This window comes from Hemicordylus capensis, chromosome 2, assembly GCF_027244095.1.
Source record: "Hemicordylus capensis ecotype Gifberg chromosome 2, rHemCap1.1.pri, whole genome shotgun sequence".
Lineage (NCBI taxonomy): Eukaryota > Metazoa > Chordata > Lepidosauria > Squamata > Cordylidae > Hemicordylus > Hemicordylus capensis.
This window is the reverse complement of record NC_069658.1, coordinates 231,049,179-231,074,741: the sequence shown is the minus strand read 5'-3', so window position 1 is coordinate 231,074,741 and position 25,563 is coordinate 231,049,179. Positions and strand designations below refer to the sequence as shown.

Here is a 25,563-nt window from a genome sequence, read left to right as displayed (position 1 = left end):
TAAACATCCCCCCCACCCCAGGCTTGGGGTAGAATCCCAGGGGGAAACTCTCTTTCTTTTGCTATTGGAAAAGTACAAAAGCCTTCCACTTGCAAGCCTACTCGTGGTGAGAAAACAGAGAGCTATTGACTGCCTGAGGCATGTTTGCACCAGAGTAAAAAACCCTTTCAGCCCCACCCTTTCTTCTTAGTTAAAAATCCACTCAGAGAGAATTGTAAAAGAAAAGACCAAAAAGAAAAAGTTTTATTCAAATGCTACAGACTGCTTCCATCTGAGGCTCTCTCAGCTTTTAGTTGCAGGTAAAAATACTCAGTAGAATGCTTACAAAAATACTTTAAAAAGCACCCCGAGTGATGTTGGGGCGGCACAATTTTAAAATCGTGGTTACCCTGTTGCAAAGAACAGGTATGTAGGAAAATGCAAATGCGCACTTAAAAGCTTACAGGTAAACAATCATAGAACAGTATCAGGGATATACAAAATGCACACAAAAGAATCCGAAAGTCTTACGCAAAGTCTGACTAAATAAACTTTCCCCTAGACTAACTTCCTGATGCCAAAGCCCAGGCTTCCTTTTCTTGAACTCACCAAATTCTGGTTGAGAACTCAAGCTTCCTGCCCTCCTGGCTTCCCAGGTCTTGCAGAAACATTTTCCTGCAGCCAGTCCGCTTGGCCGCATGTCCTCCTCTGCACCTCCAAGCAGCTTCTAACAAAGAAACTCTCTTCTTCCTGCCAACAGCTCTCTTGGTCCCACCCACCTGATGTGCTGATTGACTGAGCCCTGGAGTTCACCAGGCTGTCAATCAAAACAGGATTCACTTCCAGTTAACTCTTTAGAGGGAGTGGTGGCTGATCATTACACACATGCATAAAATGGAAATATGTTTGAAAGTTCAAAATAGATTCTCAAAGCATAGCTTTCATTCAGTCATCCAAAAACCTTCAGTTTAAGATGAGAGTTAAGATGCTTTACAATTTCACTTTTTAAAAATGGAAATTGAAAGAAAAGGGGCCCATCTTAACTTTCATATCTTTTAAGCTTTGAAGAAAGTCTTTGTACAGTCTGCTATATAATGCTGTCTTTAGAAATGAGGTTCCATGCACCCACACTTTGCCTTGGTCTTTCAGCTAGACATTGGGCTAGGGAGGGATGCATACAGGCAGGAATTCAACAGGTGAAGCTTCCCCAATCACTTCCTAGAGATGCCCCTGATGTATTTATTATTGTTGTTGTTCTTTCTTGTTCTTTCTTGTTGTTGTTATTTATTAAATTTATACCCCACCCAAACCCACGTCTCCGGGCAGCTGCCTGATGCATCTCTACAAGGCAGAATGCTTCCCCCAAATGCTATGTTTTATAGTAAATATGCTGGCAGAAATTCAGGATATCAGTTTACCCATATAATTCCTTCAGGATCTCTTTCTTGCTCCTTCCTTTGAGCTGCTAGCAATACTAGAGCTTTCTTGACTTTCAGCCTGAATGGAGGAGGAGGCAAGAAAGAACTCTTGCTGACTTTGTGAACTGTTTTTAAGGACATTTCACTACATACCAATCCATACCGGGAAAAGGGGAGCATTGCCTGATTGACTGGGAACATGCGGACACATTTTGTCCCCTAAAAGAGCAAAAGATTATAACTCACGCATGGCAATTAATATGTTTGCAATATGCACTGTCCTTTATTTGGCAGAACTCTGAATGCAGTAATTGCTGCCCTAGTTGCTCAATACTACTATATTTTAGTTTGTAGTCAGAGATGCCACTTCAATTTGATTTGCTCTTGAATATAATCAAAATATATTTCATTTCTCTGTCCAGTTGAGTTCTGCAGCTCAGTTTGCAAAATAAATAGTAATAGCTATGCCATCTTTTCTAACCCCCGCCCCCCACCCCACTAACTGAGCAAAGAGACACCTTTTAAAGTAGTGTTTCTCTTGTATTTAGCAGAAGGAGAGCATCTGATTGTCTGCCTTCTCCCAAGGGTTGCTGCCCGCTTGACAAAGTCATCTGAGGGGGCTCTGCTCTGGGTGCCGACAATGAGCGGGGCTCAGGTTTTGTGCATGTGGGACAGGGCCTTCTTTGTTGATGCCCCCAGACTCTGGAATGCTCGCCCGGTGGCTATTTGCTCCACGGTCTCCATCACAGTTTTTAGAAAGCTTGTGAAATCTTGGCTTTTTACCCAGGCTTTTATATGATTGTCTGTACTGCTGCTGCTTTGTATTTTGAATTGTTATATTGTGCTGGCATTTTAAATCTTTTTAGTCAGATCTATGTTTTTCTATTCTAGCTTAATATTTTAATTGTGCAATTTTTATAGTTTTAATTTTTGTGTGAATTGCCTTGGGATTGTTTTAATGGAAGGAGGAAGGAGGTATACAAATGTAACAATAAATAAAGTAAAATAAAATAAACTGACCCTATCCAGCCCTAGCACAGCATCCCTCCAGTGGCTGTTGCTGGTATCTGCCTTATATTTCTTTTTAGACTGTGAGCCCTTTGGGGACAGGGGACCATCTTATTTATGTATTATTTATTTTTCTATGTAAACCGCTTTGAGAACTTTGGTTGAAAAGTGGTATATAATTATTCGTAGTAGCAGTAGTAGTACTTGCAGACATGCTATTAATAAAACACTTTTCAGGTTTGAATAAAGTTCCTCTTATATGCTTGAAGGAATAAGAGGGGCTTGGGTAACTTCATGGAGGAGAGGTCTATCATTGGCTACTAGTCGGAGGGCTATAGGCCACCTCCAGCCTCAAAGGCAGGATGTCTCTGAGTACCAGTTGCAGGGGAGTAATGGCAGGAGAGAGGCTAGGCCCTCAACTCCTGCCTGTGGCTTCCAGCGGCATCTGGTGGGCCACTGTGTGAAACAGGATGCTGGACTAGATGGGCCTTCTTGGGCTTGATCCAGCAGGGCTGTTCTTATGTTCTTAACCAAGTACATGATCCAGCTGTATCCATTTATAAAAGATGCAGTTACCAAACTTGGCTGAGTTGTGAGCAATTAGTGTCAGCCTGGAAAACCTTTTCCCCATGTCTAATTTTTTCACAGGCACTGAATAGCACAGACTACATTTGCATGGCTATATCTGGACTACTGCAAGTATTTTTTTAATTATTATTTATTTATATTTTTTACATTTATATCCCACTCTTCCTCCAAGGAGCGCAGAGCAGTGTACTACATACCTGAGTTTCTCCTCACAACAACCCTGTGCAATATTGCTTCAATACTGTATTGCAAGTAGTGCAATATTGTTACTGAAATATCATTCCAAGAAGTATTTCTTTGATTACACTGATGGGTGAAGAATCTATTTTGTGGGCACATCTACCATCAACACCCGGCTGTGTGCTTATTGGAAATGGCACCCCCATTAAAAGTGTGCTGTGGCAGTGCAGTCCTCAAAGGGCGGGGGGATTGTAACCAACATCTCTTTCATATGTGGAGTTTTCTTAAAAGGCATCATATGTTTCATTTGGCACCAGGGTTCCCTGTAAGGTGTGCACATGTGTGCACACAAGTTAATCTTAGATCTTGCTCAGATTGAATCAGGAAGGCCCCACTCTAAATATACATGCGTGCACACTGCCTTGATTCTGCCAACCATAACAAAACTCATTCTGCACACACATGAAAACTATTAGAGGGAACACTGCTTGGCACCCCAGAATATCTTCTAATAACCCCCAGGGTTTCCTGGTGCTTCTCTGGAAAGCAGTTGTTACGTGCTTAAAAATCAACCCACAACTCATCTTGTCATCCTGCTCCTCTCTTCCTATGGGAAGGTCACATGTAACAGAGCCAGGACTGCCTATATAATGGTGCTTGGCTCCAAAACCAAGGACATGACTTGAGATCATCACCAGAAGAGTCTCTGAGCTGTCCAGGTGATCCTTTTGGGGGTGCTGATGTGTTTAGAACTTGCTGCTCTAGTTTGTAAAGAACTGAATTTTGTAAAGAATTGAATACTTTTTAATCTTTTTTATTGTGGCTTGTGTTGTACCTGTGCTAAGATAGTCTATGGTGGTTTTGTGTTTGTCTTACATTTGTTTCCGCGTCTTTTTAAAATTTTTTAGTTCTTCCACAGCGGTAGCCCCTGGTGAAGAAGTCTCCCGAAAAGCGTGGGGCAAACGAATCCGAGCAGAGAGGCGCTTTGGGAAAGGACTTGGTCCTTTGGGTTTCTCTTCTGCTCTACAAGCACTTGGGTTCTGCCGCTCCTGCCAAGGCAAGCGTCCCTTCCTACCCAGCAATCCCGATGCTCAGAGCACGGCTGCTTCCTTCCCCGCCATCGCTGCAGGCTGCAGCATCCACGCGTGCCAGGGAGTCAAAGCCCAGGGCTGCTAGGGAACGGCCAAGCGCCTTCATGGACAGCGTCTGGCCGGCATGGGTCCCGCAGAGCAGAAAGGCGGCTGTGACTCCTGCGGAACGGGCGGACTCTTGGCGGAGGTTCTCACCAGCTCTTGTGCGGGCTGCCGGCAATGCCAATGAAAGAGCTCGGCTGCGGGCAGGGGCTGGCCGTCTGGAAAGCGTCCCAGTCGCAGCCGGGCTGTTGGCTCAGTGGCAGGCAGCGCCCCACCCGGAATCCCGGGTTCGAATCCCGAGGCGGGGACCGCAGCTGCACCCCCTGGCCCCTCCCTGCCTCCCCCCCGGGACATGGCCCCGTCATTCGATGACTCCCGGCCTCCCGGGCCATACGAGCAGCAGGAGATACCTGCGACTTTCCCAGTCACCGCCGGTGTGTGTGTGTGTGGGGGGGGCGGCTGGAGCGCATCCTGCAGCGGGGAAGTGAATCGGGCAAGGCGAGGGGAGCGCAAAGGGGCCGCGCGGGGCAAGCCAGCCAGCCGCTCTCCCTGAGACTGCGCTTGACGCCGCCGACTCTGACTGCCCTACCCAGAGGGGCTGACCCTCCCGGGTCCCCCGCAGAAGCTGATGATGCTGCCGCCACAGCGTCTCTGCCTTCCTGCCCGGGCTCTGAGAGTTGGTTCCGGCTACATTCTTGCCTGCAGATGCGCCCTTCTCTGCTGCGGCTGCTGGTGCTGTTGGCGGCTGCGGCTGCTGAAGTGGGGGCAGCCCCTACTGGCGACCTGATCCACGCCCTGCCGGGGTTGGCTACTCAGCCGCCCTTCAAGCAGTACTCGGGCTACCTGGAGGTCGATGGAGACAAGAAGCACATCCACTACTGGTAGGCGGGCGGGCGGGCGCCCCTCTTTGGCGCTGGGCGGGGTCGCCTCGGCCTCTCAGCGGGCTCTGGACTGGCCCATGGCGGGGAGCAAATGGCTGCGCCTACCCCGCGGGGCTGATGAGGAGAGGAGAGCAGGAGGCCGCCTTGCGTGCGTCTGCCTCCGACGGGGCGGGGCTCACCCTTCCTCTTCTTGGCGGGCTTGTTGCAGGTTTGTCGAAGCCGAGGACACCGCCGGCAACAAGCCCCCCCTGGTGCTGTGGCTGAACGGGGGGCCCGGCTGCAGCTCCATGGCGAGCCTTCTGACGGGGAACGGCCCCTTCAGGGTGAGGAGTGCCCCACACACTGTCTGGCTGGGCCCCAGGTCCGTGCGGGCTCCTCTTCCCCTAGAGGGCCATCGGGAATTTCAGGGCGGCTCCCTGGTTCCTCAAAAGGCTAAGAAGCGGGCAGGAAAATTATTATTATTATTATTATTACATTTTCTATCCCGCTGTTCCTCCAAGGAGCCCAGAGCGGTGTACTACATACTTAGGTTTCTCCTCACGACAACCATGTGAAGTAGGTTAGGCTGAGAGAGAAGTGACTGGCTCAGAGTCACCCAGCAAGTCTCATGGCTGAATGGGGATTTGAACTCGGGTCTCCCTGGTTCTAGTCCAGCACTCTAACTACTACACCACGCAGTGCTAAGTCAAAGCTGAAGGGAGTGGGGCTGTTGTTCACAAATTATTAATCCGTCGTCTATGCAATATTACTTCTGTGGTGAACCGCCCAGAGACTTGCGTTTGGGGCGGTATACAAATATGTTAAATAAATAAATAAATAAGAAATAAAATATTGCCTGACACTTTTCAAGTCAAAGTATCATCTGCAAGTCTCCCTAAAGATGAGTTTTTATTTTAGAAAGTTGTCTTCTGAGGGAAAAGACACAACTTCCTATCAGTGTAGGGTCCTGCTATCCCCAAAGAGATATGAGAACAGATGAGGAAGCAGAAGGTATTTGGATTAACTTTAATTACTCAAGTGCCTCTGAAGATGAGCATCTTGTGTTTGAAACACAGCAAGCAATACTGAATACTGACTATACCAGGGGTCATCCCATGAAACTGATTGCCAGGAAATCTAGGACCAACAAACGGAAGTACTTTTTCACACATGGCATAATCAGCTTGTGGAATTCTCTGCCACAAGATGTGGTGACAGCCAACAACCTGGATGCCTTTAAGAGCGGTTTGGATAATTTCTTGGAGGAGAGATCTATCATCCGAGGGCTATAGGCCACCTCCAGCCTCAAAGGCAGGACGCCTCTGAGTACCAGTTGCAGGGGAGTAACCACAGGAGAGAGGGCATGCCCTCAACTCCTGCCTGTAGGCTTCCAGCAGCATCTGGTGGGCCACTGTGTGAAACAGGATGCTGGATTAGATGGGCCTTCTTGGGCCTGATCCAGCAGGGCTGTTGTTTTGTTCTTATGTATTAATGATATATCAGCACCTTTGGGAACCACCACCCCCCCCCCCCAATTTGTTTTAGGAACACAGGAACATAGGAAGCTGCCATGTACTGAGTCAGACGATTGGTCTATCTAGCTCAGTATTGTCTTCACAGTCTGGCAGAGGCTTCTCCAAGGTTGCAGGCAGGAATCTCTCTCAGCCCTATCTTGAAGATGCCAGGGAGGGAACTTGGAACCTTCTTGCTCTTCCCAGAGCGGCTCCATCTCCTAACAGGAATATCTTACAGTGCTCACACAAGTCTCCCATCCATATGCAACCAGGGCGGACCCTGCTTAGCTAAGGGGACAAGTCATGCTTGCTACCACAAGACCAGTTCTTTCTTTTGTGCCAGCTCTGATCTGGAGGAGCCACTGGTGGGGGCAGCAGATGCCAGCTGTGGTTCTGCTGCCGCTGGAGGAGCTCCTCTGGCATCTGTGAGGCCATGCTCAGCTGCAGTGGCTTGCTTGGTGCTCCTGAGCTCTCTGGATAGCAGGAATGCCTGATCCCTCTAGTGTCAGTGATCACAGATAATTGCCTGTTGGTTTCCTCTGGCAAATAGCTTCAGTTGGAAACTGTGATGGCAGTGATTCACTGGGTGGTAACTGATACTAGAATTCGGTCTGGGTGCCCATTCTTGCAGAGGACCAGACAGACCAGCACCTCGTAGGGCAGGGCTGGCTGTGCACAGACCCCTTCAGCCCCTGTTCTCAGCAGATTTGTCTGGCCAAGCAAGGCTAATCTCTCGCCTGGGAGAAGTCCTCTCCCCTTTTGCTTTGACTCTCCTGTCGCAGTAACAACAGCTCCTTCCCCCATTTTCAGGTTCAGCCTGATGGAACCACCCTGACATGCAACAAGCACTCCTGGAATAAGGTAGGCCCTCCCTCCTTCCCTCCCTGCCCCACCAGTAAAGCTAGCTTGGCACAAATGCTGGCCGGAACGGAAACCAGGAGACAATATCTGGCACTTAAAGGCATGTAATTTCGAGTGGTGGCATCAACTTGCATGGCTCAAGCTCGCTGAAAGGGCTGAGCACCAAGTGCCCACTGCTAAGGGAGATGCTTCTGGCCCCTGGGCGCTTTCCAGGTAACCCACTCAACAGTGGCAAAATGCTTCGGTTCGGGCAAATCACATTCAAAACCTAAATAGCAAAGTGCCCTGGACAGTGGCGGCCCGTGAACGTACTGCTTGGGGGGGGGGGAGGCACCTTTAAGAGTTAACAAATTCGGTGCTTACCTCCGCTCCCGCCGCACCTGAACGCTTTCCGGCGAAGTGGTGTGCCGCCCAGCAGCCCCTACGGTGGAGAATCACCTCTGCCACTCCGCTGGCTTCCATGGAGCCGAGCCCCCACCAGGGGCTACTGAGCAGCACACCGCTTTGCCGGAAAGTGTTCAGATGCGGCGGGAGCGGAGGTAAGCACCGAATTTGTTAACTCTTAAAGGTGCCTCCCGCCCCCCACCCAGCAGTTCGTTCACGGGCCACCGCTGGCCCAGGACACTTTCAAGATTAGACCCTTCAATGGGGTCCTGGCATATTTCCAAAGTGTGCTTCCACGCTTTCTGGGTTGTGACACCTGCTGTCCCTATGCTGACAGCAGGGTGCCGTTCACATTTCTGATGCCTTGTTTTGGATTTAATTGCTGTGATTTATTGCTATAATGTATGTCCAGCGTAAAAAGGTTGCTGTATTTTCCGGCTGTTAGTTTTCACGAGACTGCTCCCCCTGCTGGGCGCTTCGCTATTTATATTTTGAATGTGATTTGCCTGAGAACTGAAGCATTTTGCTGCTGTTGAGCTGGTAATCTGGAAAGTGCCCAGCAGGGGGAACAGTCTTCTGAAAAGTAACAACTGGAAAATACAGTAACTTTTTTTACACTGGACATACAACGTTATAGCAATAAACTGCAGCAATTCAATCCGAAACAAGGCATTGGAAATGTGAACGGCACCCTGCTGTCAGCGTAGGGACTGCGGTGTCACAACACAGGAAGTGCGGAAGCACACTTCAGAGATCCGTCATGACCCCGTTGCAGGGTCTAATCTGGAAAGCACCCTGGAGTGACTTGGTGTTTTCTCTGCAGCTTGCCCACATGCTGTATCTGGAGTCCCCTGTCTGGGTAGGCTACTCCACTTCAGACAACAAGAAGGACATCAAGACAAATGACACGGAGGTGTGTAGAGTGTTGAGGCCCTGGGTGGTGGTGGTAGTGGTTGGTTTCTAATGGACCCGCCCCCTTACTCAGCCGGCTTGCCATGCCTTCCTTTCTCTCTCTCCTGCCAGGTGGCCCGTGTGAACCACCTGGCCTTAAAGAAGTTCATAGAACTCTTCCCGGAGTACCAAACCAACGACCTCTACCTCGGCGGGGAGAGTTATGCAGGGATCTACGTTCCCACACTGGCCGAGAAGGTCATGGAGGACTCCAGCCTTCACTTGAAGGTATGGGGGTGGGGTTTCCTCTAGGACGAGGGCAGGGGAGGGTGTCTGCTTTGGAACCTTGCCGGGGTGGTGGTCTGTCTTGTGGGGGCTGCCTGGGTGGGGATAGTGGAGCCACTGTGCAACCAGACTCCTGCTGATCATGGTGCAATGCCAGGCTCCTGGCATAGAGCCTGCCCTCAGTCAGTGGGTGTACGGCAACTGTAGGCAAAGGACACACACACACACACACACACACCGCAATGTGGTATAGTCACAAGAACCCCTGAGATTCAACAGGGCCTGAAATGGGGATTTCTCATCTGTTGGCTTCTTCTGACTGGAACATAGGAACATAGGAAGCTGCCATATACTGAGTCAGACCATTGGTCTATCTAGCTCAGTATTGTCTTCACAGACTGGCAGCAGCTTCTCCAAGCTTGCAGGCAGGAATCTCACTCAGCCCTATCTTGGAGATGCTGCCAGGGAGGGAACTTGGAACCTTCTGCTCTTCCTAGAGTGTAGGGGTGTGCACGGAACCGCAGAGCTGCGGTCCGGCACTGTGGGGTGGGTTCCTTTAAGGGCGGGGAAGGTTTACTTACCCCCCCACCACTTGCCCCCGTCCAGCGCGCGTATTTAATGTAATAATTGGGGCAGCAGGATACTTCCCTGCTGCCCCTTGTCCCTCTGCAATGCCCCAGCTTTGACTCACAGTTTTGAAAATAAATTACTGCTGCCCAGTGCCAATAATGAAGTTGAAGAAGAAGCCGGCCTCCACTTCGGCGCCTCTCCGCCCAGCGGCTCCCCCAGGAGCCGCCGCCGCCTCCCAGCAGCCACTGAGAGCCGCTCTGCCATGGAGGACGCGCCGCGGCAACCCTCACTTCCGGCTACCATGCGACTTTCCCCCACATACAGAGTGGCTGCATTCTGCCACTCTGTATGCGGGGGAAGTCGCATGGAAGCCGGAAGTGAGGGTTACATCACTTCCGGCTTCCATGCAACTTCCCCCGCATACAGAGTGGCAGAATGCAGCCACTCTGTATGTGGGGGAAAGTCGCATGGTAGCCGGAAGTGAAGGGCGCCGCGGCACGTCCTCCATGGCAGAGCCGCTCTCAGAGGCTGCTGGGAGGCGGCGGCGGCTCCTGGGGGAGCCGCTGGGCGGAGAGGCGCCGAAGTGGAAGCCGGCTTCTTCTTCAACTTCATTATTGGCACTGGGCAGCAGTAATTTATTTTCAAAACTGTGAGTCAAAGCTGGGGCATTGCAGAGGGACAAGGGGCAGCAGGGAAGTATCCTGCTGCCCCAATTATTACATTAAATACGCGCGCTGGACGGGGGCAAGTGGCGGGGGGGTAAGTAAACCCTCCCCACCCTTAAAGGAACCCACCCACCCGGACCCGGACCAGCCAGATCCGAACCGGTCTGGAAAGTCCGGAGGCCTTTACAATGGCTTCCAGACCGGTTCGGACACACCCCTACTAGAGTGGCTCCATCCCCTGAGCGGAATATCTTGCAGTGCTCACACATCAGGTCTCCCATGCATATGCAACCAGGGTGGACCCTGCTTAGCTAAGGGGACAAGTCATGCTTGCTACCACAAGGCCAGCTCTCCTCTCCAAACTGAAAGAAGACAATCTTCGGAGCAGGAAATGGAAGTGGGCTGTGGAGAGAAGACACAGGCATTGCCTCCCCCGCCCCCACCCCGCTCTCCCTAGTGCTTGAGGGCGTCCAGAGAGGTTTCCTGGCAGCACATTCAGGACATACAAAGTTGTGCCTAAGGGCATCCATGCAGGGAATGTGCTGGCTGGCGCAAGATGTGGCAGTCGCTCCTTGCATAGAGCACTTTGCAGAGCCATTCCGGAGAAACAGAACATAATCCTCCAGCAATAGCCTGTGAGCTTCCTATTGAAGATGGCCTGTGTGGCTAAGGGTGGCCCATTAGCCACTCATTCAAAGGAGCTGGAGTGGGGCAGGAGGAGCCTCACCAGAGGGGGCAGCTCAGGTTGCTCGTTTGGCTCCTGTCCCACCCGAGAGCTGTGCTGCCTGTCGGCCGGCTGTTCGTCCAGTAGAGCAGTCCAGTTAACTGTGCGGCTCTGCCTGGCAAATGGCCAGCCTGTAGGCAGCATCATGGTTCTCAGGTGGGGTGAAAGAGAAAGGAACGGCCCAAGGCGCTCCCGAGAAGCAGAGGCAGCCGCACCTCCTCTATTATTATTATTATTATTATTATTATTATTATTATTATTATTATATTTATTTTTACATTTATATCCCGCTCTTCCTCCAAGGAGCCCAGAGCGGTGTCCTACATACCTGAGTTTCACTTTCACAACAACCCTGTGAAGTAGGTTAGGCTGAGAGAGAAGTGACTGGCCCAGAGTCACCCCGCTAGTTTCATGGCTGAATGGGGATTTGAACTTGGGTCTCCCCGGTCCTAGTCCAGCACTCTAACCACTACACCACGCTGGCTCTTTAGCATCCTCTTGGCTCCTTAGGACAAGACACTACTGAGCTGGTGCTGTGGTTGGGCTCCACCTCGGATTCGGAAGACAGGGGTTCCAATCCCCACCCAGCTGTGAAACTCACAGGGTGACCTTGGGCCAGTTGCATGGGGTGGAGAGGGTGGCGAAAGCGACTTCCAGCTCCCCTCTTCCCTCCAAAATGACTGCATGCCCCCATCCACAGTCCGTTATGGGCCTTGCTCCACATGCGGAGAAAGGCCCATCATGGAGAAAGGCCCATCATGGACTGAAGATGGGGGCGTGCAGTCATTTCGGAGGGAAGAGGGGAGCTGGAAGGATCTCTCTCAGGAGTGTAGCTATAATTGAGCAGATGGACTCAAAGAACCCGGGGCCCCCAGTGTTGGAAATTCTCTGTGGTGAGAGAATTCCTTTCTCATTGTAGCAGAGTGCACAGAGGCACAACACAGCGGATTAGTTAGGCATGCGTGTGTGCTGAGAGTAAAGTAACTTGGAGCCAATTCATAGTTTCAAATCAATATATAAGGCATTTATTAAGGAACTCCATTCTAGATAGGAAAGTGAGGAGTTAGGATCTCTAATCTATCTATCTAGCTGGATGCAGATGGATTCTGCATCCTCTCTGCACATATGGTGCAGGGAGAGAGGCTTGCCATGTAGCAAGGTAGGCGGGCAGGTAGGAAGAGAGTGAATGAAGGAGGAAGTTGAATCCCTAAGAGTAGCAATCTACATTTCAAAGGGATAGCATCAGAGCAGTGGAGAAGGGGTGACCAATGTCTTGACTCTCTAGCCCTCTGACTTACTAATCTGTCCTCCACTGTCTGAGGCAAAGAGACAGCGCAAAGTCCTCTAACTTCCAACACTCAGCAACCACCCCTCCCTATTTTCTTCTTTATTTCCCTCTCTCTGAGCGGCCTCTGGGGAGAGGGGTGAACCCAGGCCCCCTCTCCCCTAGCTACACCTCTGACCTCTCTCTTGCCGCCCTTGCCTCCCCATCCTGCTGCACAGCGGGCGTTGCTAAAAGGCGGAACTTTTCTCTTACCCCACCACCTCCCTCCCTGCTGCAGCCACCCTATCCCGCTGCGCAGTGGCATTTTAAAGGTAATCTGGGGGAATTTTCCCCTCACCCCACCACCCTCGCTGCAGCCACCGCCACCCCCAGAGAGGGGCGGCAAAATTTTTGTTGCCGTAGGTGTGCCCGTTTTGCCCCTCCTTAAGTCCGCCACTGGGTGGGAGAGGCACTGTGCATAGGAAGCTGCCTCATGCAGAGTTAGACCATTGGCCCATCGAGCTCCGTAAGTGGCAGCGGCTCTCCAAGCAAGGTTTCAGGCAGGAGTCTCTCCCAGCCTTCCTTGGAGATGCCGCCAGGGAGTGAGCCTGGTCTCTTCTGCGTGCAAAGCCGATGTTCTGCTTCTGAGCTACGGCCCATTTGTGTGAGGCAAGGCCTGCCATGCTGAGCTGGCTGTACTGCTGGGCTGCTCAACTTCGGCCCTCCTGCAGATGCTGGCCTACAACTCCCATAATCCCTGGCTATTGGCCACTGTGGCTGGGGATGATGGGAGTTGCAGTCCAAAAGCAGCTGGGGGGGGGGGCTAAGTTGAGCAGGCCTGCTGTACTGTGTGTGTCTTCCAGGGGATCATCGTGGGGAATGGAGACACCAGCCATGAGACTGACATAAACTCCCGGGTTTACTTTGCATACTACCACGGCCTCCTGGGGAGCAGGTGAGTGGGGGCTTGGGTGGGGGCTCTCAAGAGGGGCACTGCTGGTCCCACACCTGGAAGGGGAGTGGGTGCGCTGCCTTGTGAATGGACGGGAGGTGAGCAGTGGGGAGGCCTCCTCTTTCTGCAGAGGGGGAAGGCGAAGCACAGCTGGCTGATCTTCTCTTTGCAGGCTCTGGAGTGACTTGCAGAAATACTGCTGCTGTTGTGGGAAGTGCAACTTCTATAACAACAGAAACGCAAACTGCATTACTGCTGTGAGTGGGGGACAGGCACTGCTGGGCACCCCCTTTCCGTGCTCCCCTCCCCAGACCAGCCTCTTGAATGAGCTGGAGACCCTGCCTGGGGGGGCGGCCTGGGCTCAGTCATAAAGGGGAGCCACATCAGCCCCACCCTTGAGACTGCTCCAGGCCCTGGACTAAGCTGGCTGGCTGGCTCCCAGCATCTTTTCTGTGGCTCCTTGCAGGTGGAAAACGCGTACTTCATTGTGAATGAGCTGGGTCTGAACGTCTACAACATCTATGCCTCTTGTGATGGTGGAGTGCCCGGAAGTTATAAGTACAGTATACCTGGCTGGCGGCTGGGGTTTCAGTCAGTGGTGAAAAGGGACTCCATTGAAAGTATCACTGTTGGGGGCTGGGGGGCTGGGGAGCAACATCTGTCAAGGGGGTTCAACTGAGGACTTTGCTTTGACTCTCAGGTACGAAAGTGGGGAGCTGGTTAGCTATGATGAATTCATCAGGCGGCCACTTCGCAATTCTGGGAAGCAGGTGAGGAGCACCTTCCAACTTCTCATCTCCTGGGGAAGAGTGTTGTTCCCCCTGGTGCAAGCCCTTCCTTTTGAGAGACAATGGGATGGAGCAGGGGCTGGGGGTCTTCGCAGTGGGCAGAGCTGCAAAGGGCTTTGGACTCTTTATGATTGTCCTGAGAGCTCCCCCTTCTCTCCCTCCCTCTCCCCCTCCCTCCCTCTCTCACCACAATTGCCTCTTAAAGATGCATTGCGGGCCTACAGGGAGCTTCAGAAAGTCCCCCGCTAGTGGCCAACCAAGTCCTTCTCTTTGGGCTGTATAGAGCTGGCTGCGGGGGTGACCTGGGTGGGTGGTCCTTATCCCGGAGAGTGCCTGTCCTGGACCAATCTTCCTGCTGACGTTCCCCCCACACAGCTTGCCAGCCAGAAGCTTCAGAGTAACAGGGAAGGGATAAAGAGCTGGATTTCTCACCACCTCCTGGGGTTTCCAGGAGCTTTCCCAGACAGCAGGATTTACCACGAGGCTTTACTGTGATTTTGAAGTTGCCCCCCAAAAAACAACACAAAAAGTGGATTTTTTTACCCTGAATATAAATCAGGCTATTTTATTGTTTTGTTTGTTTGTTTGTTTATTTGATTTATATACCGCCCTTCCAAAATGGAAGGCTATACTCTAACATGCAATTTAAAAAACCGAATTGTGGGTGAAGTGCTCCCTGATAGCTCACAGGGACTTCAGGGTAAATTTGGCCAATATGTGAATGGGCACCTCCATTCCGGAGGAGATGCGAACTAAAAGCTGAGTGTGAAAAGCATCCTAGTCTGTGTATCCCCTTTTCCTGCCCCTGCTCAGTCTTTTCTGTGTCCGCATGTTGTCAGTCTGTCTAAATGAAGCTGCCAAAAAGCCACACAAAAGCTAAAGTCCTGAAGCCCCCCAAATCCCTTAGGAGCAGTAAGAGACCAGCGAAGCACTCATAGCAACCCTTTGTCTCCACAGACGCTGCCTGAACCACTGCCTGCCGAGCCGAGTGAGGAGCTGAAGATTTCCTGCCTCAGCATCACAGCCCTCTCCACCTACATGAATAGCAACCTAGTCCGCAAGGCCCTGCACATTGTCGAGAGTGCCCCAGCCTGGAAGATATGCAAGTGAGAGGGCGGGGCTGGTGGGACTTGGCTTTGGGTTGGGCACTCTCTAACCCAGCTGACCCTGCTTGCCCTCCACCCTCTGCAGCTTTGAGTTGTTTGGGAACTACACAAAACTCTACCCGACTGTGAAAGATCAGTACATGAAGCTGCTGCTCAGTGCCAACGTGAGTCTGCTCTCCTCACCCCCAAGCGTCCTTCTGGGGTCTTGGTTATGTCAAAACCGAAGAAAGTGGGGCAATTCCCAAAGGTGCTGGTAAATTATTAGTGATAGTTTATTCACGGTGTGGGGGTATTATCCCCAGAGAGCTATGAGAACGGATAAGTAAGCAGAAGATTCTTGGATTCACATTAATTACTTGAGTTGCCTTTGAAGAAGATCACAGGCTCGAAATGCATCAGGCAATATTATTAATTATTTAAGTTATTTATTAATGATTTTTGAGCACCTTTGGGAAATCCCCCCCCCCATCACCCTTTCTTTGAATTCTTGACACCAAATCATAATTTGCCCCTCTTTGTTCCTTTTTTACTCAGCTTGGACCCCAGAATCCTGCCAGAAGGCCTGCCTTCTTCCCCACTGAGGGAGACCTGGCTGGCCTCTTCCTGGGTGCCCCACTAACGACCTGATTCTCTTGCAGAGATACCGCATCTTGGTGTACAACGGGGATGTGGATATAGTCTGCAACTTCCTGGGGAACAAGTGGTTTGTGGACTGCTTGGGCCAGCAGGTGGGCTCAGCTTCGGAGTTCTCTTGGGGACCAGGCCGGGCTGCGGGTGTGGTGGGTCTCCCTGGGTCTGCCCCCAGCCACGCATGGGCCTTCCCAGTCCTGTAGCCCGTACGGAGGTGGCAAACCTCTTGCTTCTACTGCTTAATAAGGACTCCCTGAGTGGGGAGGGGGGGTGTCTTCCAGCAGAGCCACACGAGTACATACCTGATGGCTTTTCACTACCTCCAGGCTGGGCACTACCACTGCAAATATTTATATGCCGCTTTTCAACACACCTTCTCAAAACGGTTTTAAATAGAATAATAAATAAAATAGGTGATTAAATAAAGATGTAGACACCAGCAGCGACTACTGGAGGGATGCTAGGCTGGGGTTGGATAGGGCCAGTTGCTCTCCCCCTGCTTTCATTGCTTCCCAAAGTGCCTCTTTGCTCTGTTAGCAGGGCACTGACTCGCGGACGTTTGCTGCTCGAGGCGAATGGCAACAAGTTGCCCGGCTCTACCCCCATGCAGGAGCCAGCGCCCGTGCCACCCCCTGCCTCGCTGGCCCAGGCACTGGGTTCTTCCCCCTTGCCAATGGGCAGGAAGGGGCGGCTCCCCCATGAGGCCAGGGGAAGCCGCGGTCTCGGGCAGCCAGTCCTCAGCCACCTCCATGCTTTCTTTTCTGCTTGCTGACCCCATCGCCTGCCTTCCCCCTTGCCACTGGCCTTAGCTGCTGGGGCGCCTGCATGCTGCCCCACCTCGCTGTTTGCAGAGCATGCAAGGTCGTGTGGAGCTGGCCTCTCCCTCTGCTAAGCACCATCCGCTCTCTTCCTCTCTCTCGGGCTGCCTCTTCCCTCCAGCCACAGACCTGCCCACTTTGTCTCCATCCAAGTTGGTTGCTGGAAGGGGCCGCCCAAGGAGGAGAGAGAGGCTGTTGGCTTGGTGGCAATGGAGAGGCCAGCTGCTGCTACTGGAGGCATGCTCCACATGGCCTTGTGGGCCAGTGGCACACATGTACCCCAGGAGCTAAGGCAAGCAGGAAGGCAGGGGATGGGGTCAGCAGGGGGGAAAGAAACCACGGAAGTGGCTGAGGACTTGCTGCCTGAGACCATTGCCTTCCCTGCAGGGCTGTAACTAGGGGAAATGACACATAGGGCAAGCACTGAAATTGCGCCCCCCCACGCCCCCTCTGATAATTAATGGAGGGTCTGGGGATGTGCCATGCGCCGCACAGGACCTGTGTGTGGGGGGAGGGAGGCTGGGCAGATGCCAGGCGGCAGGCCAGGAGCAGGCAGCAGCGAGAATGTCCCCTCAAGTGCCCGAGTGTGGGAGCCGCGGCTGCCTTGCCCGCTGGCAGGACCCGGGCCGGGAACCTTGATGGTGGATCATGGGGTGGACGGGCCCAGCGGAGAAGCTCCCTCCGTTCCCAGCCCACCCAGCAGCGCAGCAGCAGGCAAGCTAGCATTGCGCCCCCTCAAGCAGCAGGCCCTGGCTGGCCGCCGCCATACTGGGGAGGAGCCAGGACTTGGGCACGTGAGGAGTCGGAGACGGCAGCAGCTACTACCAGGTGGGCAGGCCAGCCTGAGGCACCAGGGGCTGCGGGCCACAGCGCGGCTCCCTCGCTCTTGGGCAGCGCAGCAGTGTGGGCAGCAGACTCAAGGGGAGCTTTTCGCCGCTGCCTGCCTGCACCCAGCCCACTGCCTGGAATCTACGCAACCTCCCTACCCCCCCCCCCCCGAGGTCATGGCACGTCCCCACCCCAGCAGCCTAGCCCGGCTTCAGCAGCTCTTCTTCTTCTCGAGGAGGGGAGGGAAAACTTAAGGGCTCTCTCTCTTCCCCTCGCTGCTGTCCGCTGCCACCGCCGCTGCCTGCCTCACTCCTCCCAGTCCAGTCCCAAGTACTGTCGGGGTGGGGAGGTCACCCCCCACCCAGCCACCACCCCCCGAGTCGAGAGATAAACGCACCCCCTGAGAGCCCCAAGACAAGACAAGAAGAACCAACCAGCTCATTGAGCAGTGCCGCCTCAACTCAGGGTGGGAGGGAGGTCAGCCACCGCCCCGCCACCCCCGGGACCCCCCCCCCCGCTGAGATCCCCATTCTCTGACCTCAACCCTCCCCGACCCCCACCCTCCGACCCCCCGCTCCAGTAAATTTAATTAAAAATAATAATTAAAACACACACACACAAACACACCTGGATGATGCATGCACACTTTTTATTGTTGTGAATGTGATGATGATCCTCCAACCTCCACACACAGACACACACACTGCAGCCCGAACTAAAGAGAGAAGAGCCAGGCCCGGCAAGTACTCAGCAGAGTATGCAGCCGCAGAACACGTGTGTGACGTGAGAGAGAGAGAGAGAGAGATATCTCGCCTGCCCTGCACAAGCACGGGGGAGGGGAGTGCCAGCCAGGAGGAGGGACCAGCCGGCCGGCCAATGAGGAGCAGGCTGGCTGGTTGAGAGGCAGCAGCGTGGCGCCACACCAAGCAGCATCAAGGCAAGCTAAAATTGTGGGGGGCGGCGCCGGGGGGGCAGTCAGTGGCAGTTTGCACCCCCCCTCAAGTGGTGCCCAGGGCACGTGCCCTGCCTGCCCCTGCTGGTTACGCCTGTGCTCACCTGGCCTCATGGGGGAGCCGCCCCTGTTCAGGCTTAGTGTCTTGCTGCTGCTCCTGCTGAAAGCTTGGTCAGGTCCCAGTTGTGGGCCGCCACAGGCCTCTGGAGATGGCTGACCCCTTGGCAGGGGAATATTCACAGTGAGTAAGAACCCCCATTGGGAATATATGTGTGAGGCAGGGGATAGTAACTACAAGAGGAATGTATATAAGTAATATTTGAGATCCATATACTGAGTTTTAACCTTTGTTGATACTAGGTAATATCTGATGAACAGTTGATTGGCTTAGTGGTTTCAAATTCCAAAGGGTGTAGTAATATGTGAGAGTCTCTAGAGAGTATTTGATGATGATATTATACATGGATTATATGGGTAATAGTATTATACTGGGAGTATATTTTTGAGAGCCTCTTTTATAGTGGATTTTATCTATATTTATATTCATTAACTGAAAAGACTATATGGAGGAATAGTGAAGATTTTTTTGTATGAATGCCACTGGAGAAGGCTTGGTAATAGCCTAAATGTGTCTGGCTTATTGCAAAGAACTACTAGTCATCTTTTTGGAACAGCTCTTACAGATTTTAAGGGGATATTTAAGAATGTTTTATTAAAGACATCACACTGACTGGGAAACGGAGAAGAACAAATATCCATTTGGATTTTTAAATATGATTATTATTATAGGACTGAATCTATACACTTTTGATAAAAAGAGATCTTGTTAATGTGTGGTTACCTTTAAGGATTTTAATAGTGTCAGTTATTATGGATTATGAATGAGACCGATGTATGGTTACAATTTATCCTGCAGGCTTTATTAAATGGGATACTTCATTATTTGAGATTTGTTTATTAAGGTTTTTATTTGGGGTGCTTTTGCGCATCATTTACAGTCTTTTGAACCCAAATGGTTTTAAACAGTCCCTGGCTGCAGAGGAGCCTCAAGAGCCCTGTTGCTCTTGAGCGAGTCTTCCCAGGAAACCTTGGCATCTGGGGGTGACTTCTGCAGCTGTGGGGGGAGGAGCCTTCCCTGTATTTACTTCAAAACTGCTGGATCTGCTAGGGTAAAATGTCACTAGAAGTCCAGGTTACCCACCCTGTGTGCACTTTCTCCTTTCCTTTCCCAGATTCACTTTTCCTTAAATTGAGCGCAGAAATTTAACGTTGGCACAGTGAACTCCATTTTGTCCTGTTGGCAACAGCTGGGTGGGGGCCCTCTGGAAGCTCAGGTAAGGCACATGCTCCATCTAAAGAACTGCTGTCTGTCTCTGTGGCAGGAGAAAGGGCCCCAACGACCCTGGACTTACATTGAGGAGAATGGACAAAAACAGATTGGAGGCTTTGTGCAGGAGTTCACCACCAACATTGCTTTCCTCACAGTCAAGGTAATGCTGGGGCAGCAGGAGAGGGGTAGGGTCCAGTGGGGGCAGAATGCCTTAAGACAGGAGTCCCCAACATAGGGGGTACATAGGAAGCTGCCATATACTGAGTCAGACCATAGGTCCATCTAGCTCAGTATTGTCTACACAGACTGGCCGCGGCCTCTCCAAGGTTGCAGGCAGGAATCTCTCTCAGCCCTATCTTGGAGAAGCCAGGGAGGGAACTTGAAACCTAGATGCTCTTCCCAGAGCGGCTCCATCCCCTGAGGGGAATATCTTGCAGTGCTCACACATGTAGTCTCCCATTCACATGCAGCCAGGGCAGACCCTGCTTAGCTAAGCGGACAAGCCATGCTTGCTACCACAAGACCAGCTCTCATCCTCATCAGCCTTTCATCCTCAGATGATGCTGGACTGATTGATTGATTGATTGATTGATTGATTGATTGATTAAGTGCCGTCAAGTCAGTGTCGACTCTTAGCAGCCACATAGATAGATTCTCTCCAGGATGCTGGACTACAACTCCCATTATCCCTCTGTGCCCAAAATTTGAAAACCCATGAGGTATACAGCTTCTAAAGATGGAGGTTCTGTTTACCTCTCATCTTAAAGAGCTGTTGATAGACGGCTTTAAAAAACAAAAGGCTAAAACTCTGCTTCACCCTGCTTGCTGCTTTCTTGGCTTTGCAAGTTGGTTTCCCGGAGAAAGGACTCTTTCTCCACACGCCTGCACACGCCCCCCAGCTTCTGACCCATGTCCTGCATTAGAAGGCATTAGGCAGCGGCTTATGATGCGTGTCCTGGAATTCGGCGAGCGGGCTCAGCTCCAGCTCTTGCCAGGAGTGAGCTACTCTTCCTTCTCCTGCAGTGGCTTGGGCTCTGGCTCCAGAAACAAGGTGACTGGACGGGGCCGGTGGGGTGGTTCAACGCTGACTTTCCTGGTGGAGGGGGAGGGTTCACATGAGGGAACTATTTACAGTGATGTCAGGAAGGCACCAGAAAGGGCAACTCGTATGGCAATGACATTATTTGACTTTCCCCCTGACAATTTGCTGTAACTGCGTCCTTAAAAGGTGGCTTAGGTTAAGGCACTTGAAGCCATAGTAAAGCCCTCGCCCACCTGGGAAGGCTACTGTGCCTACGACAGGGGTAAGGTTGTTCATACGACCTTTTGCTGGGCTGGGGAGGTCAGGCAGGGGGGACGCAGGGGAGCACGGCCAGTGTTGCTGTGAGCCACACAGTGTTCGGGAGGCTGGGAAAATGCATTCCAGCCTCTAGACGAGTGCAGTGCATTGAGGGATTCCCCATGAAGTACCTGGGTGAAATTTTATCTATCTATCTATCTATCTATCTATTCATTTGCATTTATATCCCACTCTTCCTCCGAGGAGTACATGGTTATTTTTATCCTTGCAACAACCCTGTGAGGTGGGATAGGCTGAGAGAGGCATGACTGGCCCAAAGTCACCCAGTGAGTTTCATGCTTGAATGGGGATTTGAACTCAGGCCTTTCCGGTCCTAGTCCAACACTCTAACCATGGTGCTATGCTGGCATAACGTTCCGGTTAAATTCCTGGGCTACCCAGCGAGGTAAGGGATCGGCCTCGAACCCAGCGCTTCGTGGGATCGGGCCCACCCAGGGAGAGCTACCCAAGCCTGGTTAGTGCTGCTCGTGTGAGCAGCCTCGCTGACGGACACCAGCAATTCTTTCGTTTTTCTGTTTTTTAAAGCCATCCATCAATAGTACTTTCTTAGGATGGGTGAACAGAACCTCCATCTTCAGAGGCAGCATGCATCAGCTGCTAGGGTTGTGCAGCAGAACCAGGCTATCTCCTGGGGAAGCCCTCAAAGAGCCTTGGCTGAGTGCCAGGGAGTGCCTTCTTAGCCTGATTTGATTGATTGATTGATTGATTGATTGATCAAGTGCCGTCAAGTCGGTGTCGACTCTTAGCAACCACATACTGTAGATAGATTCTCTCCAGGATGATCTGTCTTCAACTTGGCCTTTGAAGTCTCTCAGTGGTGCATTCATTGCTGTCGTCATTGAGTCCACCCACCTTGCTGCTGGTTGTCCTCTTCTTCTCTGGCCTTCAACTTTCCCCAGCATGATGGACTTGCAGGAAGCGAATTCCAGCCAGTCCTTTGACCACACACACACACACACACACACACACACACACACTGCTTCTTAAATGGTTCCTTCTAAACCTGCTGCTGGTGGAAATGAGTCCCTGTTGGCCAGGGAGGTGCTTGGCCTTCTGCTGGCCGCCTCTGGAGGTGGAAGCGCTTTGACCCTCTGTGTGTCCTTTCTGCAGGGTGCTGGCCACATGGCGGCCGCGGACAAGCCCTGCGCAACCTACAACATGTTTGAGCGCTTCATCCATCAGAAGCCCTTCTAGGGCCAGGGCCAGCAGGCGGCCTCCTTCTACCATGGGCGCTGCCTCCCTCCTGCTACGCTGTGACTGCACAGATGGGATCCTGAAGAGCTCCATCTCCTGCCGCCGCCGCTGCCGCCACTGCTGCCTCCAGGGATGGGGCAGCCAGAGTGATGCAATGACTCTTTCTAAGTCTCCCACCCTGCAGCCAGTCTGTGCCTCCACACTGCTCTGATCATTGGGGTGTCGGCCCCTGTATTACTTGCACTGCTCTTGGGCAGGGAGGGGAGCCTGCCTGAGGGGGCCAGTTCTCAGCCTCAGTTCTCAGTCATGATGAACATAGGAAGCTGCCATATACTGAGTCAGACCACTGGTCTATCTAGCTCAGCATTGTCTTCACAGACTGGCAGCGGCTTCTCCAAGGCTGCAGGCAGGAAGCTCTCTCAGCTCTTTCTTGGAGGGAACTTGAAACCTAGATGCTCTTCCCAGAGCGGCTCCATCCCCTGAGGGGAATATCTTACAGTGCTCACACATCAAGTCTCCCATTCATATGCAACCAGGGTGGACCCTGCTTAGCTTAATGGGACAAGTCATGCTTGCTGCCACAAGACCAGCTCTCCTCTGCCTCGTAGGTGAAACGGGGTCAATCTGCCTCAGGATTAATCTGCCTTGTAGGTGAAATGGAAGCCCACCCTGGCCTGGGCTTGGACCTTCAGCCTTGGGACTGTGGTCTCTTTGGCCCACTCCAGGGTGTGCTACAAAAGCATTTCCCTAAAGTAGGCCTGCTCAACCTAGGCCCCCCCCAGCTATTTTTGGACTACAACTCCCATAATCCCCAGCCACAGTGGCCAATAGCCAGGGATTATGGGAGTTGTAGGCCAGCAACTGCAGGAGGGCCAAAGTTGAGTAGCCCTGCCCTAAAGCAACTGTGTCCCGTCTCTCCTTTGAACCTGAGCTGTTCCCCCTTGACTGTTACGCTTCTCCTGTATTATCAGCCTGGGGTCTAGCAAGGGTGGCTACAAGCCTCTCTCTGCCCCTTTTCCGTAGGCCCACCCATAGTTCCCTTGCTCCCCTCAGTGCAGCTTGTAGGGGGAAGCAGAGGCAGACAGCTGTTGCTGGAAGGAATTGCCTCTTGTCTCCCGTCCTACCTTTTTTGGTTTGGGCCATTTGTGCAGCCAGCATGCCTTAACCCATCCCTGGACTGCTGGCAGCCCCCAGGCCACAGAGCAAGGTTGGGGGGTAGTTGAGCACTGGGCACTGGCTGAAGCTCGTCCGAAAGCCGATCCAGGGGGAGGAGAGCTGTTGCGGTATTAAGGGCTGTTTCTCCGCTGCGCATGCGCGCGCACAGAGCAACACAGGAGCGGAGGCCACCAGCAGGAGCTTGACCTGCAGCTGCTTCCTACGCCTCTGGGAGCCATAATGAACCCCGCCGATGCATACAGTATTTATTTGGTGCATTTACATACTGCCCAAACCAAATGTCTCCTAGTGGTTCAATCACAATTGATTAGAATCACTGATCAGAACAGGTGCGCAAAGGGACGGGCGGGTGGGTGGGTGGCATTTCTCAGTGATCTCTCCCAGGGCTTTGGAGAAGGGTAGAGCAGCATCTAGGGTCAGGCAGCCCCGCAGGGTGGAGTGAGGTCTCTCTGCCACGGCAGTCTGACAGCCCAGCCCACCCACCCCCAGGCTCCCCTAAGAGAAATAGAAGCATTCAGTCTGCTTCCCAGCTGGTTGGTGAGCACTTCCTTCGTGAAGTCCGTGCCTGCTGGGAGTGGAATGTGGACACCCTTCTGGCTCCTCTCTGCAGGAGGAGAACAGGGGAGGGGTCCTAGGGGTGGGGGGCTCGATGCTGGATCCAGCCTTCAAAGGAGATCCTTCTGAGCATGTGCAGAGACCTTTCCTTCAGCTCCCAGCCCATTGCAGCCACTTCCCCCTCCCAGGCTCATTGGTGTTGGCCATATACAGCTCCAGGAGCACTGACTCTTGGCACTTTCTATCCCAGAACAGAGATACTAAGCAAGCCTCTTCCTCTTTGTCCCCCCCCCCCCTTGTTCTCTTACTCTCTCTACTCTGGCTTCTGACTGGTAGATTGATACTCTCAGGACTCCCTCTCCTCTTCCCGGCTGTTTGATGCATTTTTCCTTCGTTCTGTTCTTGCACTATGAAAACATAGAAAGCTCAGGGACACCGGCTTTTCTACCCAAGTATGTAACTTCTTAAATAAACTTGTGCAAGCTTTTGGACTTTAAATGTCTGTCTCAAGAAACTCTTAATGGGTCCTGGTTCTGCTCTTGTTGTGATTAGGAGTATTGGAATCTCCTCTTCCCTACAATTGGATGTTTCAGAAGAGGCAGGTAGCCCGGCATCTCTGCCGTGATGCAGTTGTGATGGCTTTGACCCTGCAGAACTAGGCTTAAGCAATTGGCGAGCTGTGCCCTCCTGCCCTGCTCCAGAAGCAGCGCTTACCATGAATGAGGGGCACGATAGTCCTCTGGAGCAGCATCTTCAGCGGGCCTTGCAGCTGGATTAGCTGGAGAAGGGCAACAGAGGGGGTGAGCCCCGGGCAAGTGGGAGGGACTCCCCACCACCGGTGCCCCCATAAGCCACTTGCAGGGATCCACACTAAGCCTAGCCACCAGCACTCACTGCCAGAGATTCCAGGGCTGTTTGGTTTGAGCAGATCTGGAACCTAAACAGGAGGGAGAGGGGGAGGGAGGGATGAACAGAGGGCAGCAAAAATGCAGTCCTCTTTGATGCTTTGATTCATCCTCCTCCCTCCAGTCATGGTGCCTCCTCAGGTCCAGCTGCATCTGAAGTGCCTCCTTGTGCAGTGCAACATTCGCACTCAGATGAACATGAGAACAGCCCTGCTGGATCAGGCCCGAGGAGGCCCTTTTAGTCCAGCATCCTGTTCCGCACAGTGGCCCACCAGATGCCGCTGGGGAGCCCATAGGCATGAGGTGAGGGCATGCCCCCCTCTCTTGCTGTTGCTCCCTTGCAATTGGTATAGTGAGGTTGGAGGTGGCCCATAGCCACCACCAGACTAGTAGCCATGGATAGACCGCTCCTTGGATTTGTCTAACCCCCTTTTAAAGCCATCCAAGCAAGTGGATGTGGTGGAACATGGTGGTTGTTGATGGGTTTTTTGTCATGAGATAAACTTTAATGATCTTTAAAAGGGACTTAGACAAATCTTTGGAAGATCAATAGCTACTAGTCTCGATGGTCATGTGCTACATCTAGGTTCAGATACTGGGGTAAATTGTGAACTGTATTTTGATCAACTGTAGTCTGAGCATATA

At 52.3% G+C, this 25,563-nt stretch overlaps 1 protein-coding gene across 1 annotated transcript; it reads left to right on the top strand.

The window, feature by feature from the left end:
- Nucleotides 1-4,830: 4,830 nt before the first annotated feature.
- LOC128342328 (lysosomal protective protein-like) lies at nt 4,831-24,511 on the top strand. The gene is made up of 14 exons (XM_053289541.1): nt 4,831-5,187; nt 5,396-5,510; nt 7,491-7,541; nt 8,749-8,838; nt 8,949-9,104; nt 13,188-13,279; nt 13,449-13,533; nt 13,743-13,834; nt 13,977-14,046; nt 15,022-15,170; nt 15,256-15,334; nt 15,809-15,898; nt 19,781-19,888; nt 22,199-24,511. The coding sequence occupies exons 1-14, from the start codon at nt 5,012-5,014 to the stop codon at nt 22,280-22,282; spliced, it is 1,437 nt and encodes a 478-aa protein (XP_053145516.1). The 5' UTR covers nt 4,831-5,011; the 3' UTR covers nt 22,283-24,511.
- Nucleotides 24,512-25,563: the final 1,052 nt, after the last annotated feature.

What these genes read in the sequence shown, in the direction of transcription:
- LOC128342328 (XM_053289541.1), top strand. Translation starts at nt 5,012, where the DNA reads ATGCGCCCTTCTCTGCTGCGGCTGCTGGTGCTGTTGGCGGCTGCGGCT. An exon ending in AGCTGCTGCTCAGTGCCAAC is followed by an intron (nt 15,335 to 15,808) that starts GTGAGTCTGCTC and finishes ATTCTCTTGCAG; the next exon opens with AGATACCGCATCTTGGTGTA. An exon ending in TTGCTTTCCTCACAGTCAAG is followed by an intron (nt 19,889 to 22,198) that starts GTAATGCTGGGG and finishes TCCTTTCTGCAG; the next exon opens with GGTGCTGGCCACATGGCGGC.